The 17,789-nt window shown below is 36.0% G+C and overlaps 1 protein-coding gene across 1 annotated transcript; it reads right to left on the reverse strand.

The window, feature by feature from the left end:
* Positions 1–11,716: 11,716 nt before the first annotated feature.
* Positions 11,717–16,991, reverse strand: LOC140155225 (uncharacterized). The gene is made up of 2 exons (XM_072177977.1): positions 16,909–16,991; positions 11,717–14,047 (listed from the first exon to the last, which is right to left on the reverse strand). Exons 1-2 carry the CDS (start codon positions 16,909–16,911, stop codon positions 13,340–13,342), a joined length of 711 nt encoding a protein of 236 aa, XP_072034078.1. The 5' UTR covers positions 16,912–16,991; the 3' UTR covers positions 11,717–13,339.
* Between the last annotated feature and the right edge of the window lie 798 nt (positions 16,992–17,789).

Genomic DNA, 17,789 nt, shown 5'->3' on the forward strand with positions numbered 1-17,789 from the left:
TAGTGAGTTACTTTTTCATTGGATTTGCCAAGCAAAATGTTTGATGTATTTAATCTACAATCATACAAATGCATCTATTTATTTACTGACAAAATACAATGTTTTATACTTTGTCATTTAATACAATGTTTTATTTATGCAATCCTTTGTAGGTGGATCTTTTCTACACGTGGTAAAATTATAGGAAATAGCATTGGTGAATGGTAAGAGCATACGATTGGAGATATACCGTATAGTAACAAGGAATTCTTCGAGAGTCATCTTAATCTCTGGAATGCAAGTATACGTTTAGATAAAAACTGTCGAAACCTCGAAACCGTCAGGCACACGGATACCGAATACTGACCGCTTTGGGCCATTATTTACCCATATGCTATTATAGAATGTCATATATCTGTAAATCCAAATCGGTCATATTATCGGATTCAATGAAATCATTTACAGTATCCATAAAAATGTCCATCAGGATGTCGTCATCGGACGGGTCATCTTTGAGATCACCAGCATCAGCATTTACAACAACAGTCACATTGTCAAACCCCGGAGCAAATTGTTGAATTGGGTCATTCTCACCCGCAGGATATATCAGATCGTCTTCCATTATGATTGGTGGGAGCGTGACAGCGTCCTCAAGCGGTGCGTTCAGATTGGATGATTGTGGTGGAGGGAATTCAACCGCTGATGGTGCCTTCATGTTTTCAGACTGAGTGGATCTTCGTACTTTAGGTAGACTTTCTCGTTCTCTGCTGAACGAATTGACGATTTGTTGTTTAGCATGCACAGTTATAAGGATGATGAAAAATACGGATGCTGAGGATACCAAGGAGAATGTCGCCATGCTTCGGATACTCTTGGTATCAATTTCTGAAAATATTGAAATAAATCATTATTGTTATAATTGACGCTCAGTGTTGATATTATGAACCATAGACTACCCACTTAAAATGCAACGGTCGTTTCGAATAGATTATCTGCTGCAGAGTGTAATGAAAATGTTGTATTTGGAAAAGACGTTCTTTTCACACGCACCAGTTTCATGCATGTACATGTCTATGTGTGTTTTCCGAAATGTCTTTTGTGTATGGCATGATTTACAATGATTTAGGATCATTTAAGTCAATGTTTTCCCTTAAAATGTAAAATCAAAATTATGATACTGCGAAATTGAATGTAATACAAACAAATAAAAAAATATAAAATGCATGCATTATGCCCTTACCTGTCGAGTTTAAAACTGGATGATAATAATACAAGAACGGAATTCTTTGTATTTAGTTCTTGCCTTCCAATCTCGGTTTGGAATCAGATTATTCTATTTTCTCATGTGATTGATGGACATTTGAGAGTATGAAATATATATTTCATATCATAATAGCTGCCCTAAGTATTTAACTATTAAAAGATTATTGTGAAAGAGTCATAGAGAGTCTAGAACAAGTCAAAACGCTTGTTTCACCTGGTTTGAATTAGGAATGTCTTCTGGTTAGCCTCGTGCACCTGTACACATCTCTAGAAAGCAACCCCCTATATCGAGTTTATGTAGTTCAAGTAAACCAAATTATTTGGCAGCTATTGGTGATTTTTGGTTCAACTTACGCAATCATAAATTGCCCAATTATATTCATTTATTGTCTACTAATCAGTTATCATATTGCTCTATAGATAAAATATAAGAAGACAATATGTTACCATAATACTGTTGATTTAATTTCAAGAGGATTGTATTCACATAGAAAAATGCGGACCCAAAACGGAAATAGGCCAATTTAAATATGATACATAAACTGCAAAAACACAATACTGCAACAATGGCTATTTAACATTCAAAACATATATTTTAGAGCTAAATAATTACACATTTCTGCAGCAATATTTGCCTCTGTCTTTATCTGTCTGTCCGTGTGTCTGTCTGCCTGTCCTTGTCAGACATGCCAGTATCAAGTAGCCATCGACTGCTGATATTAATGGTCTGAAACTGGCATTAATGAAGTAATTACCTACTGCTGACATTGGCATTGATGAAGTAAATTCCTACTGCGGACATTGGCATATTGGCATTGAAGAAGTAACCATCTACTGCTGATATTGGCATTGATGAAGTAACCATATATTGCTGATATTGGCATTGATGAAGTAACCATCTACCGCTGATATTGACATTAATGAAGTAACCATCTACCGCTGATATTGACATTGATGAGGTAACCATCTACTGCTGATATTGGTATTGATGAAGTAACCATCTACTGCTGATATTGACATTGATGAAGTAATCATCTACTGCTGACATTGGCATTAATGGTCTGAAACTGGCATTAATGAAGTAATTACCTACTGCTGACATTGGCATTGATGAAGTAAATTCCTACTGCGGACATTGGCATATTGGCATTGATGATGTAACCATCTACTGCTGATATTGGCATTGATGAAGTAACCATATATTGCTGATATTGGCATTGATGAAGTAACCATCTACCGCTGATATTGACATTGATGAAGTAATCATCTACTGCTGATATTGACATTGATGAGGTAACCATCTACTGCTGATATTGGTATTGATGAAGTAACCATCTATTGCTGATATTGACATTGATGCAGTAATCATCTACTGCTGATATTGGCATTGATGAAGTAATTATCTACTGCTGACATTGGCATTGATGAAGTAATTATCTACTGCCGATATTGACATTGATGAAGTAATCATCTACTGCCGATTTTGGCATTGATGAAGTAATCATCTACTGCTGATATTGGCATTGATGAAGTAAATTCCTACTGCTGACATTAGCATTGATGAAGTAACCATCTACTGTCGATATTGGCATTGACGAAGTAATAAATTACTGCTGACATTGGCATTGATGAAGTAACCATCTACTGCTGACATTGGCATTGATGAAGTAACCATCTACTACTGATATTGACTTTGATGAAGTAACCATCTACTGCTGATATTGGCATTGATGAAGTAATCATCTACTGCTGATATTGGCATTGATGAAGTAAATTCCTACTGCTGACATTGGCATTGATGAAGTAACCATCTACTGCCGATATTGGCATTGATGAAGTAATCATCTACTGCTGATATTGGCATTGATGAAGTAATTACCTAATGCTGACATTGGCATTGATGAAGTAACCATCTACTGCCGATATTGGCATTGATGAAGTAACCATCTACTGCTGATATTGGCATTGATGAAGTAACCATCTACTGCTGATATTGGCATTAATGAAGTAACCATCTACTGCTGATATTAGTATTGATGAAGTAACCATCTACTACTGATATTAGTATTGATGAAGTAACCATCTACTACTGATATTGGCATTAATGAAGAAACCATCTACTGTTGACATGAGCATTGGTGAGGTAACCATCTACTGCTGATATTAGTATTGATGAAGTAACCATCTACTGCTGACATTGGCATTGATGAAGTAACCATCTACTGCCGATATTGGCATTGATGAAGTAACCATCTACTGCTGATATTAGTATTGATGAAGTTACCATCTACTGCTGATATTGGCATTAATGAAGAAACCATCTACCGCTGATATTGGCATTGATGAAGTAACCATCTACTGCTGATATTGGCATTAATGAAGTAACCATCTACCGCTGATATTGGCATTGATGAAGTAACCATCTACTGCTGATATTGGCATTGATGAAGTAACCATCTACTGCTGATATTGGCATTGATGAAGTAACCATCTACTGCTGATATTGGTATTAATGAGGTAACCATCTACCGCTGATATTGGCATTAATGAGGTATTAATCCGTCGACGTTAGTTCTTACTATCGATGACCAGCTGTTCTTCGAAACATTATTATTGGAAATTAGAGGTGCTACTTTGGCATTTTCATCCAAAAGAAAGAAAGACTTAGATAAAACAGAAGAAACACTTGACAATTTGATACAACATCTGGAGAAGATATGTGAAGAAACGGCTTTAAATAACCAAAACGTCGATTCAGTAATGAGGGAACTTAATGCCGCTAAACAAGAGCTTGAAGAGCTGCGTACTAGAAAATTTAAAGGTTGTTTTGTTCGATCAAAAGCTAAATGGATAGAAGAAGGGAGAAACCTTCCAAATATTTTCTTAACCTTGAAAAAAGAAACTTTGTAAATAAACAAATATGTAAAATTACTAAGAAAGATAACACAGAGGCAACATCTCAGGAGGAGATTGAAAAAGAAATTTTGTTATTGGGGCGCCCTCTACGGAGGCGTCCCACAATATAGGCATGTATTTGTGAGTAGCTTCTAATTTCAGTCTTACTAGATTTACTCCGAAATTGTTGTGCTATTTTGCTAAAATTATTCCCTTGCTCAGAAATAAATCCACAATATGCTTGGATTTGATTTGATTATTGTTTTCTGTTATGCACAGGATAAAATGGTGTGCGTATATTCTTTGTTTAAAAGACCAAATTAATGGATTTGTAAAAACACCAAATAATTCGAGACCTTTGACCTTTGTAACCACTTTGACCTTTGTAACCAATTTACCGCCTCTTAGAACCCGATAGACGGTGACCAACACTATGGACTACAATAGCCTAATCTGAATGGCATAGTCCAATAACCTCAAATAAACAATCATAGTGCAAAATTTGACCTAACTTGCAGAGTATGAGTTTTTGTACCCAAAGTTTCAAAGTCAGGCATCTTATCAAGATCAAGATAGTGATAGTGAAATAACAATTAACATGCTTATCTTACCAAGGTCTTATCTATCTGCATGGGGTAATTGGAAATTATGGTGTAGCCTATTTGTTTTAAGGATGAAACAACTGGCTCCTTTTGCATGGAAATTAGAACAAATTACTATACAAGCTGTATCAAAAAGTTTGGTACCCAGCCGTTTTGATAGTAATTGAAAAGCCTGGTTCTTCCAAATGCAATATCGGGTCCCCCTTAAAATGATAAAATGATCAGACCATAAATCTTTTGTGACTGTTTATGACATTAATCAACAAATTATGCGGATCCTAGATGTGTCGAGGATGTTATGTTTATGAACAAAACGTTACGTTTGTATTTTCAACATTGTTAATCATTGCTACGTGTATGTTAACAAATGAAAGTTCTGTAATTATTTTAATTCTTCAATGCTAAGTTAGTAAGTATTCTTTTGGATATCATCAAATTGTAAATCTCTAGTCAGATTTTCAGTGTGTTAACAACTATGTATCAAAGATGTTACGTTCATGTACAAAACATTAACGTTCTTATCTTGTAAACATTGTATACCCATATAGCTACTTTTATGAAGAATGAATGTTCTGTAATTGTCTTTTATCCTTCATCTCTATTAGATTTTCAGTGTATTAGCAAGTAGATGATGTATATGTATCACAGACATTATGATGTATATGTATCACAGACGTTATACATTCATAAAAACTTTTCTTTTGGTCAACATAGGGGTAGATCCTCTATGATCCATCATATACCCCCTGCATAACGAAATTCAACAATATTCAATATCCAAAGCAATATCATCATGCCCGTGAAAATTGAACTCCCCACCCCACATAATCGAAAATTGACACGACAGCTTCATTCCAATTCAATTTATTTCATCCAAAACGGTCCTGTGATACACCTTCCCCAATCAAACACATTTCTCTTGCATTTGATCATCTTCTACTCTTCCCTAGAAAAAATCATTATGATACCAAATCCCCGGGACCAAATCTAAACACCATGCCATGGAATTCACCATATCACGTCCAAGCTCACATAATTTGGGCGCCCCATTCCTTTTTTAAAGGAATTTTTATTTTACAAAACTTTGTACAAAGAAAAGGAAGAAAAAAACAATGTCAATATTGATGATCTAAATTTATGTTTCAACAAATTAACGCAAACGCAGTCAAATAATTTAGAAGGTGAGCTGGATTTGTCTGAGCTCTCAATTGCTTTGAAAAATATGAAAAATAATAAAACTCCTGGCCCAGATGGTTTTACAGTAGAATTTTATAAAATGTTTTGGGACGACATTTCCATTTTTCTTCTTCGGTCGTTAAATGAAGGTTTTAGGAAAGGTTCTCTTACAAAAGAACAAAAATTGGTCATGTTACTCTTCTACTAAAGGGGATAAACCTCGTCATTTCCTAAAGAACTGGAGGCCTATATCACTCTTAAATGTTTCCTATAAGTTAGCATCTGCTTGTATTGCTAACCGCGTAAAATCAGTTTTAAAACATCTAATTTCGGAAGACCAGAATGGTTTTGTTCCAAACAGATTTATAGGCGAAAATATTCGCCTTCTCTATGACTTGTTAAATTATACAAATATTCATAAAATACCTGGTCTGCTATTACTCATAGATTTTGAAAAAGCATTTGACACGGTATCACATGATTTTATATTTAAAACTCTAAAAGCTTTTAATTTTGGGACAGATATTTGTAGATGGTTTGAAACCCTATATAAGAATGCTTCTTCGTCAGTAATAATAAATGGGAATATTTCAAAACCGTTTCAAATTCAGCGTAGTTGTAGACAGGGCGATCCGCTTTCGCCATATATTTTTGTTTTATGTGCGGAAATTTTAGCTTTAATGATAAAAGAAAATAAGAATATAAAAGGAATAAAAGTAAATGACATGAATTTTAAAATTACACAATACGCAGACGACACAACCTTGATATTAGATGGCACAGAAAAGTCGCTAAAAAGCGCATTTGATACTTTGAATATTTTTCGTGAAATTTCTGGTTTGAAAATTAATACTGATAAAACAGTGGCAGTATGGATAGGATCATATAAAAATAGAATCACAAAAATTTGTGAAAATAAAAACTAACTTGGAATTTTGAGGGCAATTTTGATTTTTAGGAATTTCTTTCAATACTGATTTGGTGCAAATGGTTAAACAGAACTATGAAAAATCACTTGTACTGATGAAAAAGATGATTTCCAATTGAAAAAAAAGGAATCTTACTGTATTGGGTCGAGTTGTAGTGGTAAAATCGTTGGTTCTTCCTAAGATCAGTTATATTGCGCAGATGCTTCCAAATCCGAGCAAAGATTTTATCAAAACAGTTAATGACATCATTTTTAAATATGTTTGGAATGGGAAGCCGGACAAAATAAAAAGATCTCAGTTTGTACAAGATTATGAGAATGGAGGAGTTAAAATGCCAGATGTCGAATCTCATATAAATGCACTAAAAATAAATTGGATTCGCAGGGTTATTCAAGGTGACAAAAATGGATAAAATTGTCAAAGTTATGTTTGAATGTGAAGACTAACGATATTTGCTGTACAGGTCTACTCCGATTTAATGCAACGAAAAATAAGGTAGACAATAAGTTCTGGTATGACGTATTTTTTTCTTGGTCCTCTTTGATAAATAGTGTTAATTATGGTGAATTAGATTTCAATCGTATTGCAAAGCAGTACCTGTGGTGGAATGATAAAATCAAAATTGGGGGTAATTCAATTCATTATGTTCATTGGAAGGAAAAGGGTGTTCTTTTTATAAATGATTTACTGTCAGAAAATGGGACTTTTATGTCAAAAGATGATTTTGAAGAAATGTATAAGGTGAAAACAAACTTCCTTGAATACAATGGTATTATAAGAGCAATTCAGTCAAATTTCAATATTAACAAGTTAAAAGGGACAAAATTAGTTTCACCTTTTAGATCGAGTAATATGGACTTATTGTTCAAATATCGTAAAGGTTGTAAGTTATTCTACGATGTCTTTGTAGGGGCTAAGAGAATGAAACAATCGGGTAATAAGTGGAAAATGGATGTTGATATAGAAAATGAGGAGTGGAAACAATTATGTCTTTTAAATTTCAAGTTTTCTGTTGATTCGAAGTATAGATGGTTCCAATATAGAATTAACCAAAGGATTTTAGGAACAAATAGCCTGTTGCTAAAATTTAATGTAAGGGAGGATGATTTATGTACATTTTGTAAGGGGAACCCGGAAACAATTAAACATCTTTTTGTAGATTGTCAGGTCTCCCAAATATTTTGGAATACCATTAAATTATGGATAAAAGAACAAACTAATGTGGAATTGGAAATGTCTATTTTGACAATTCTATTTGGTTCTAAATTTGATTTGACTTTAACCCTTATAATGACAATGGCAAAATTCCACATCTATAGAGCAAAGATGATGGAACAAAACCCAGATTTAAAAGCTTTTAAACAAGAAATTAAACATTATTATAATATCCTAAAATATCAAGCAGCATGTAATTTAGAGCTTAACAAGTTTTCGAAAAAATGGCAACTATGGCGAAGTCTCTGCACTGGTCAATTGGTTTTAAAAAAAAATCCTTTGTTAATCTTTTTTGTTAATCATTTAAGTAAAATATGTGTAATAATTATAGTATAGGCCCTATTTAAAGGTTTTATATGTATAACTATATAATATATAATAAAATATAACAATTATAGTCTTTGCTGTCAGGAAAGTTTTGTGAAGGGTCCGGTGGTTATTTTGTATGTTTTCTTCCCCCACCGGACTCAAGTACAGGAATAAACCATAGACAGTAACACCATGGCTGTCCCCCAAAAAAAAAAAATATCAGCAGTATATGGTTACCTCATTAATGGCAATATCAGCAGTAGATGGTTACTTCATCAATGCCAATATCAGCAGTAGATGGTTACTTCATTAATACCAATATCAGCAGTAGATGGTTACTTCATTAATACCAATATCAGCAGTAGATGGTTACTTCATCAATGCCAATATCAGCAGTAGATGGTTACCTCATTAATACCAATATCAGCAGTAGATGGTTACCTCATTAATGCCAATATCAGCAGTAGATGATTACTTCATTAATGCCAATATCAGCAGTAGATGGTTACCTCATTAATGCCAATATCAGCAGTAGATGGTTACTTCATTAATGCCAATATCAGCAGTAGATGATTACTTCATTAATGCCAATATCAGCAGTAGATGGTTACTTCATTAATGCCAATATCAGCAATAGATGGTTACCTCACCAATGCCAATATCAGCAGTAGATGGTTACCTCACCAATGCCAATATCAGCAGTAGATGGTTACTTCATCAATGCCAATATCAGCAGTAGATGGTTACTTCATCAATACCAATCATCTGTACTATTGATATTGGGGTTGATGGATTAGATAAACTTTGCGCACAATTATTGTTATAATTTTATGAAGAAAGTAACTCTCAATAAGACCATTTAGGAGTTCCATGGGTAGAGATGGTCAGCGTAAGAACATTTTAGGCTCAATTGAGTTATTAATGGATTATAAAAATACAGGTTGCTTACTTACTTGCTTAATTCGAGTGGTGTCCTCGAACTTTCCACATCTTTCTCTCCTCCATTGCTCTCCTGAAGTCTGCTGCTTTCGGCAAGTAAATGCGCACAATTTAAACCAAGACTTAGATCTAAGCACTTGATTAAAACAAAGTGAGGAACAAATTGCCCAGTGTTGTTTTGCATAATTCTATTTATTTTAATCTGCTGATATTTACCAGACATTTTGTTTTAGACACTACGTTAGCCTACGTGTATACTGTTCTAAATCAGTGCATGATTTAATATTTATGTTGGTAACTCTTTAGCTGGATTTTTCTTGTTTCAGTTTTGTATCAATTTGGATGTATTTTGCTTTTCATTATATTTTTGTAAACCACCATCTGGTCTAAGGCCCGTGGTTTGCATGTAATATAATACTCTAGTGTATGTCTATTTTTAAAAGTGCGGCAACTCTTTTGTGCGCAATTTGTATGCTGCAGATGGGTGTATTGGAGGAATAACTACCTGCTCCTGATATTGGTATTAATGAAGTCATCTACTGCTGATAATAAGTGAATAAAAGAATACCAATTTGGTGCATGGTTGGTATAGCTCTAGTTTGTTAAAGGTCTAACATCGTTGGCCAGGCCAACTGGCAAGTTTTGTACAGGCTCTAAAATACCAGCAACTACTAAGTGTTTATACTAGGATTAAGGCAGGTAACGATGTCCTTATATCACAATGTTCTTTTAGACTGGTCAGGACCTTGACCATGCGTTGCACTTTTATTATCATGGATTATGTTTTGCCATAAAATGTTGAGCTTGTGTAACACTCAATAATAATAAATCCAGATGCACTGTTAACTCTTTAAAGCATTTGCGCAGAAGTTGCTGTTTTATGGTTTAATTCGACTCTACACTGCAAAAACAGCAGAGCAACACTTAATAATCACTAGAAAACTTTAATGGCTATATTCTTCTTCTTTGCGTGTCCAAGCGCAGGGTCAAATGCGCCCGAGCCAATAGCTGACGCGGTGACGAGCAGAATCGTTGAATTCATCTAGGTCCTAGTGATGTGTGCAGTGTTGCCCCATCTGTGGACAGACCAGCAGGTGTTCCATAATTTGTGGAACAGTTCCACACTCACAGGTAGTAGTGTTTTGTCCTTCTGGTAGGTAGCCCCGTTTCTGCAAAGCGACCTTGCACCTTCCGACCCCTGATCTTAGTCTGTTGAGACACCGCCACTCAGGCCACGTGGAATCAGCTCCAGGTGGTAGCTGCTCACTGGGTTGCAGTCCCATAGCTGGTGAATTGGGAGATCTCTCTTTCCACAGGGTGAGTCTTTCCGCTTCCTGCTGTCCCAAGAGGATGAGCTATATAAGGTTTGTACAGTGAAAGTATATGAGTGTTAATGTATGAACCCTTAAACCCGTAAAAAATATGAAGATGTATATTTATGTTCTTTAACACAAGATAATGTTAAAAGTGTGCCTTTTAACACTATCTTGTGTGAATAATAACATAAACGTCTCGATATTTTTCACGCGTTTTAGTGTTGATAAATGAACACCCCTATGTACAAACCATTGGAGTGTTTATAAAGTGTTGCTCTGCTGTTTTTGCAGTGTATATACAAAGTATGAAAGGAAATTATGAAGTATAAACACGTATCGAATCCCGATCATTTTGCTTCCATTAATATGTATGATGTGACCTGTATTTTCTTGCTCCGAGATAGCAGCGGTAAATGGTGTGGAATTATAGTTACTGCACCTCAGCTACCGTAGAATTTGCAATTTAGCAAAAACCTCTAAATTAGTGTTTTGTTTTTGACGAAAAGTGACGAAAGGCAGACACCCTCCACATAAACATTACAATGGATTGATCTTACAATAATACATGTTTGTACAACCACCCGTATCCGCAATATATTAATTTTGCTAAAGCTCTAAATAATGTTTTTGTGGAGGGTATCTTTTGTACCTATTGTCTCTTAAAAACCAAACCAAACAAAACAAAACAACCACAGAAAACACATTAAAACAAACTGACACAACAACAAAAAACACTACTCAATTAGAGGCATGCTTGTAGATGGAATTCACTGGTATATGGTAGACCTATGCATATGTTGGATGTTTATAGACGCTTATCGGTTACTCGTACCATTCATTTGTGCCATTTTCCAATATCTTTATTTAAAGACATGTCAATATACCCAAGGAAGAAAGCAAAGTATTTGATGCAGGAGAAACCTGGAGAACCTGGAGAAAAGAATGCGAGATCGAGAGCGAGCATGGACTCAACCAAATACACTAAAGTCATCTGGGAACGGATGGGGCTCGAACCCGGGACTTCAGTGGTGTATATAGCGAGGAGCTGCTATCCAATAACAAAATGCGAACATGTGTTAGTAATAGTCACCGTCATATTTTAATACATCATCCGCATATTCAGAGAACATATTACAGTAATTAACAAAAGAAAATAAACAGGTATACATACTTATAATTGATCAATATATATTTTTTCCCAATATAATTTGACTTCTACCATTGCGATTGGCCTATATGTCTTGTGACTGTGATTTCTTGTACACGAATAGCGCAATTTGGAAAACGAAATACAATACAAAAAGCTTTATTTCACGATAATAAAGGAAAATGACCAAAGACTTGACGTTACTTGATTACGGTTTTCATTTATTTTTACAGCAGTTAAGGTGTATCATATAACCTACATCTAAAATAAATACATATGCATGGGACAATCCAAACTCATAATACGATATTCTAGCAATCACTTTTGTTTCGCACAAACTTTGCTCGATTGTTTCAAACTCGTCCAAGTTCGTTATTTATATCAAATATTGGTGTCTGATATCAAACCTGTTGTCCAATACGATGCAACCTATTGTACATCAAGATAATATACCTGATTGCATCCCAAAATTGAAGATCGCTTCCGAAAAGGTATCAATCTTTGAAGATACCTCCATGCAGTGGTGGCACCTGATTTTTTTTTAATGTCAGGAGAGCAAAGTGAATTTTAGAGGGGCACAAAACAAACACATTTTGCGCAAAATTGCCGCAAAAGGTGGACATTTTCGTAATTGTAATTTTTACTGGGGGAATGGGGGTCAAGAGTTCTGACTGTGAGAATTTCTACCCTCCCCCATTGTACCGACACTACCTCAATGTTCTGGAGCATGGCGCATAAGCCATAAACCCAAATTTCACAAATGTTAAAAACAATAGTCACACCAGTCGCACCCACATAACTGCAATTTTATATTTATATAGATCTTTTCCCCGGATATTATAACTTCACGGGTATTGGTGTAATAATATACTAATTATAAGTCAATAACATTTTAAACAGATATTTTGTCCGTTTTCTCAACGAATGCAACAGTGCATTAATGCCGCAGCCAGTATCGCCCCATGCAGTATTCCCTTCAAAGCACATCCACAAGTTGATGTGGCCACTGGTCTATAACTCATCTTTCATTTCCATGTAGAATTGTAGATACTTTGTAAATTCTTAAAATAGATTTCGGAGTTTGATAGCAAGCAAAATGTTAACAGAGTTGTTTATTTAGCATTTATAGGTAGGTTTGATCAATATGACCGAGTGTTCATGCGGCGAATCGTGTTAAGGAACGTTTACCAAGAAACAACGGACTCCTCTTCACAGGCGCTGCTCTTTTAGCACTAGATCTTCGATGTTTAACTGAAAGAGGGTGCCGTGGAATGAAATCTCCAGATGAGGACATCTGATGTCGAGAGGATACACTACGACGTTCTGGTGCCGCGAAACGGGACTGATGGCGAGATCCACTGTCCCGCTTGACTTGGCGATTTTCGTCAGCACTGTGCAGAGGTGATTGGATTTCAATTTCCTCTGGTTCCAAAATATTCGCTTCTTCCGATTCTTCTTCAAATTCTTCTTCCATTTTCTTTGATCGCTTTTTCAACAGATGCGCTACCATATTATCAGCGTGTTTTTCTTGGTATTCTTCGCTAAGAAACACGTATGGATCGAATCGTTTTACTGGAGCGTCTTCTTCAAGAGGCCAAGGATTGTATTCATCGTACCCCGTCGTATCGTCATTACGCTTTTGGATTTCAAATTCAATTCGTCCTCGTCATCGGAAGCAGGAGCGATTCCAAGAAGAGCTAGGATCTGATTGACTGTATCTTCTTGTTTCTCCTTCTGCTCCTCTTCCTCTTTGTCCTGGCTTACTTGCTCTTTCGTTAGTTTCTTCGTTATGTCGCTAAGAAGACTAGACGCAGCAGATCCCGAATTAATAGATGGTTTCGATTTAGGTTTATAAGTTTTCCTGGAAATTGAGTAAGACTGTAGTTTATATTTGCGATGTTTGGCTTTGGGAATGTATGCTCGCTTCTCCATCATACGTGGCGCATCCTCAAGTAAGAGTTGGAGTTCGTCAACAAGACCCCCATGCGGACCCCCATGAGATCGCTTATCGATGACATGACCCTCGTTGTGTTTATCAACACTTTTCCCAAGACTTTTAAGTTGGGTACGAAAGGCCGGTTTGGGTGCGTTTCGTCGACGTAATGCATGTTGTCCGCTGTCAATTCGTTCTTGCTTGAGCGCATTCTCAGCACCTGCTGCCATCAGCATCTTCTTAAATGTTGAAGGTGTGTCTCGGGCATGGCAATACAATGTCAAACAAAGAACAATAAAGAGTCCCAGTAGAAGTGCATGGTGTAGTCGGGCCATGGTCGCAACCTGCATAAATACAAGCAACAATTTATAATGTAAGAATAAATAGGGCTTCTACACTTTTTTCCATAGCTGAAACTACTGATAAAATAAAGAAACAAATGATAAGGAATACATTAATTTTTATAAGAAACAAACATTTTATGTGTTTCGACGCGTCAGTTGGAAAAGGTGGAGGAGGGTTGGGCACGCCCATGGAAGTATGCGTCATTTAACTGCAAAATATATGAAGCCAAAATCAACCCACTACAGCAACCAATCACGCCGCGCCTTTGCACTGACGTCAGACGCAAACTAGTCTTTTTAATTCGGCCTTCTCAATCATTATAGTAGACCTACATGCCTACACTCTTATTTTAATTACACATTGATTTTCACTTATTTTGATATCTCCATTGGTTTGTACATAGAATATTCTGGAAACTCAATGGAAAATGCTGGTAAACAATCATACATAATGTAAACCAGTAGAATGATCATGGTTGCCTCAGAAGTTTCTATAGAACATTAACTGGTGGTGCTATTACGGTAATCATGTACACAGGTTAATGATTCTGATTAGTTTGTGTTGAGGCAATGAGCTATTTTTAGAAATGCTGTAATAAATAGCAATGATTATTCCAGAAGGGTAGCAAATTAGATATAAGGCCTGGAGAGTAATTGATTAGAGGAGCAATATGAAGTTCTAAGACGGAACTTTGGTTCGCGGTTCTTGTGTGTTGGAGAGAATAAAATACGCAAAGGCGGTCTAGAGTCAATAGTGCTTGATTTTATTGTCGACTTACGGCAGACTGAAATATTTTGTTAGACTAACATAGTGTGTTATCTGTCCTTCCAGTGGAGCAAAGAGCTTGTTCAAGAGATCTCCGAGAGAGGAGCTTATGGTCAACATGGAAGACCATTTGGAAAACACTAACATGCAGCTAGGATGGTGCAAACATAGGCTTGATTGAGATCAGAAGTTTCCCTTGAGTAGACAGGATCTTGGACATTGCCAGATCTTGGATCAAGAACTGAGATTTAGACAAGTGACCAAATCATTAGGAAATCTTTGTAATAATTAAGTTAAATTATTGTGTATGATATTGCATTGTGATCTGATTGACAGCCATACTGCACTAACTGATATAATCATAAGTTGTTTAATATCATAAACAGTGTGTTTGTTTGTTTAGTGTTGAGTGAACTCGGTAGCAGGTGATTTTGGCCTGGGTCATTTTAGTGAACGTAACACCAGAACTAACTTTTTTTTTTAATTTCCTGAAAAACCATTTTCTTTGGAGTTGTCCTGCATATTTAGAACCGCTTTTTTCTAAGAGTGTACTCTTGTCATATGACTAGGATATGAGACTTCCCTTTCAAAGTATTTTGTAAAACATTGCGGACTATTTTATTTTGGAATACGGTCTGCTTAGTTTAGCTTCACTCGGCATGTTTGCGTAAAATCTGCATGGCAACAACCTATATTGTATTATTGTTGATTCGGGTATGATGAATTAGAGTTTTGTCTGCCAAACTGTATTTGAACCCATCACCTAAAAAGGACCCCCCCCCCCCCCCAAATAGGGAGCAAAATCAAATATGCTCCAAGTTTACCAAGAGTCATAAAAGCGTAACATTAATTTATGTGAGTGACCTCTATTGAAAAAAGAGGAACTTTGTTCAAAAAAGAGGAAAAAAGAGGAAAAGCGCTGAAATATGCTCAAATTGGTCTGAAAATGAAAGAAAAAGCTAAAATTTTGCCTCACAGAAATGTCCAAAAAGAGGAATTCAGCTTAAGAGAGATGATTTCACACCCCTGATTTATAACAATTAGTAAGATTTTAGCGGGTTCGCTGTCGGACAAGCTTAGAACTGTCAAGCTTTCGTCAGAAGTGGCTTTGAATTCTTACAAAGTACCTAGGAATGAGACATGTATATGCTGCGGTTCTGAAAAGAGCCGTTCACTGAAGACTGCCCCTTGTCAACAAAGTACAAGAAGACCTCGCCTATCTGCTAAATTTAAAGATTTGGTCGCTCTGAAAATAGCCGGTTCACTGAAGACTGACATTGTCAACTGAAAACAAGCAGACCTCGCCTCTCTGCTGATGCAATGTGTCTGGCAGACAGCAGGTGCGAATGCGGCGCACCCGATTTAAAAAAAAAGAAAGCTTTTTCCGCAAACATGCCAGACCCATTGCGAATTTTCCAAAATAGAACCAGTGAAAACTACTAAACAAGTAATCTTGTTTTTAGTTTATCATCCACACGTTCCGGTAAATGGGTAAAATGTGAGATTTAAAGAAGTACTTCTGAAAGAAAACGTGAATTTATAGTCTCAGAACCACCCAAAAGAAACACAAAAAACTTCCTACATCGCGATGAACCGTTTGACAAGCATTAAATTAGTGACTAGCATCAATATGATGAATGATTTTATTTATTTAATAATAGTGTCCCTGAAAAAACTCCATCGTCGGAAACATTAATGTTTAGGCATTTAAATGCCCGAACCAAATAAAACTAAACACGGTTAAGGAATATCTGATCTCAACCACATCATTTATTCAGTAACTTTTGGTACGGGCATTAAATTACGAAATTACGAAACGGGGACACCCTGTACATTAACACGTTCAAAGAAATTGTCAAAAAGGGTTTCAATAGCGCAATCTTGATATAGCTTTAATAATTCAAATTCGTTTAGCATTCCCCGCGTAAACCTCCTCATAACATTAGCACGAGCTTTAGTAGTTCATTCATTAATAATCATTATTTAATAATTTAACCCGTCTGGAAGAGAATACTTAAACAGGACGTGGTATACTTTTCATATAAAATAAAACAAAGCTAAAATAAATACAACATTAATCAAGAAAAGCACTTACCATGTTAGCTTGATGTGGTCGTATCACTCCAACCTTCTCAGTTCATCTGACGTTAGATGCTTGAACTTATTATAGTCAAATTAATAATAAGCTGTGCAAGAAAACCTGTTACCTTCAATGAAATTAATCAATTTTATCATTGTTATGGCTTTTTTCAATTAAAATAATGACCTCGATTGATACTATTGTCACAGCCTATACGGATATGCAGTTGCATGTGACGTGGACATGAAGATAACAATAAAGAGTAAAGTGTCCTTAAAATGACTAAAAATGGGACACAAAATTGACAAATGGGGACGAAACTTTGACTTTGTCCCCCGACACTAAAATCCTGGCTACATAATGCACTGCAGATTGACATTGATAATGTAACCATCTACCGCTGATATTATCATTGACAAAGTAATCATCTGCTGCTGATATTGATATTAATAATGTATCCAACTACCGCTGACATTGACATTGATAATGTAACCATGCATCCAGTAGCGTAGCCAGGGGGCAGAGTGCCCCCCTCCCTGACAAAAAATGAAAGAAAAAAGTGCCTCTCAAAATCTGAAGGGCAAAGGAAAAAGGGCAAGGAGGCCCTTTTCCTCCAACATTCACCCCAATCATGGGCCAAAATAGTGTAAAATACAAATATTTTTCGCGCTGCTCTCCGCGCACGTTGTCGTAATAAAGCCCATTTTTATCCTGACAATGGGCAAAAATAGTGCAAAATAAAATTACCGCAATAAAGCCTTTTGGGAAGCTCGAAGACTTGTACAGTCTTTATCAAAAACAAAACCGGCCGTATATTGTATGATGCAACTAAATTATTTTGTCTGTGCCCCCGAAATTTTATTTGCCACCCCTGACCAAGAAAGCTGGCTACGCCC

The sequence above is a fragment of the Amphiura filiformis genome, chromosome 6 (genome assembly GCF_039555335.1).
Source record: "Amphiura filiformis chromosome 6, Afil_fr2py, whole genome shotgun sequence".
NCBI lineage: Eukaryota > Metazoa > Echinodermata > Ophiuroidea > Amphilepidida > Amphiuridae > Amphiura > Amphiura filiformis.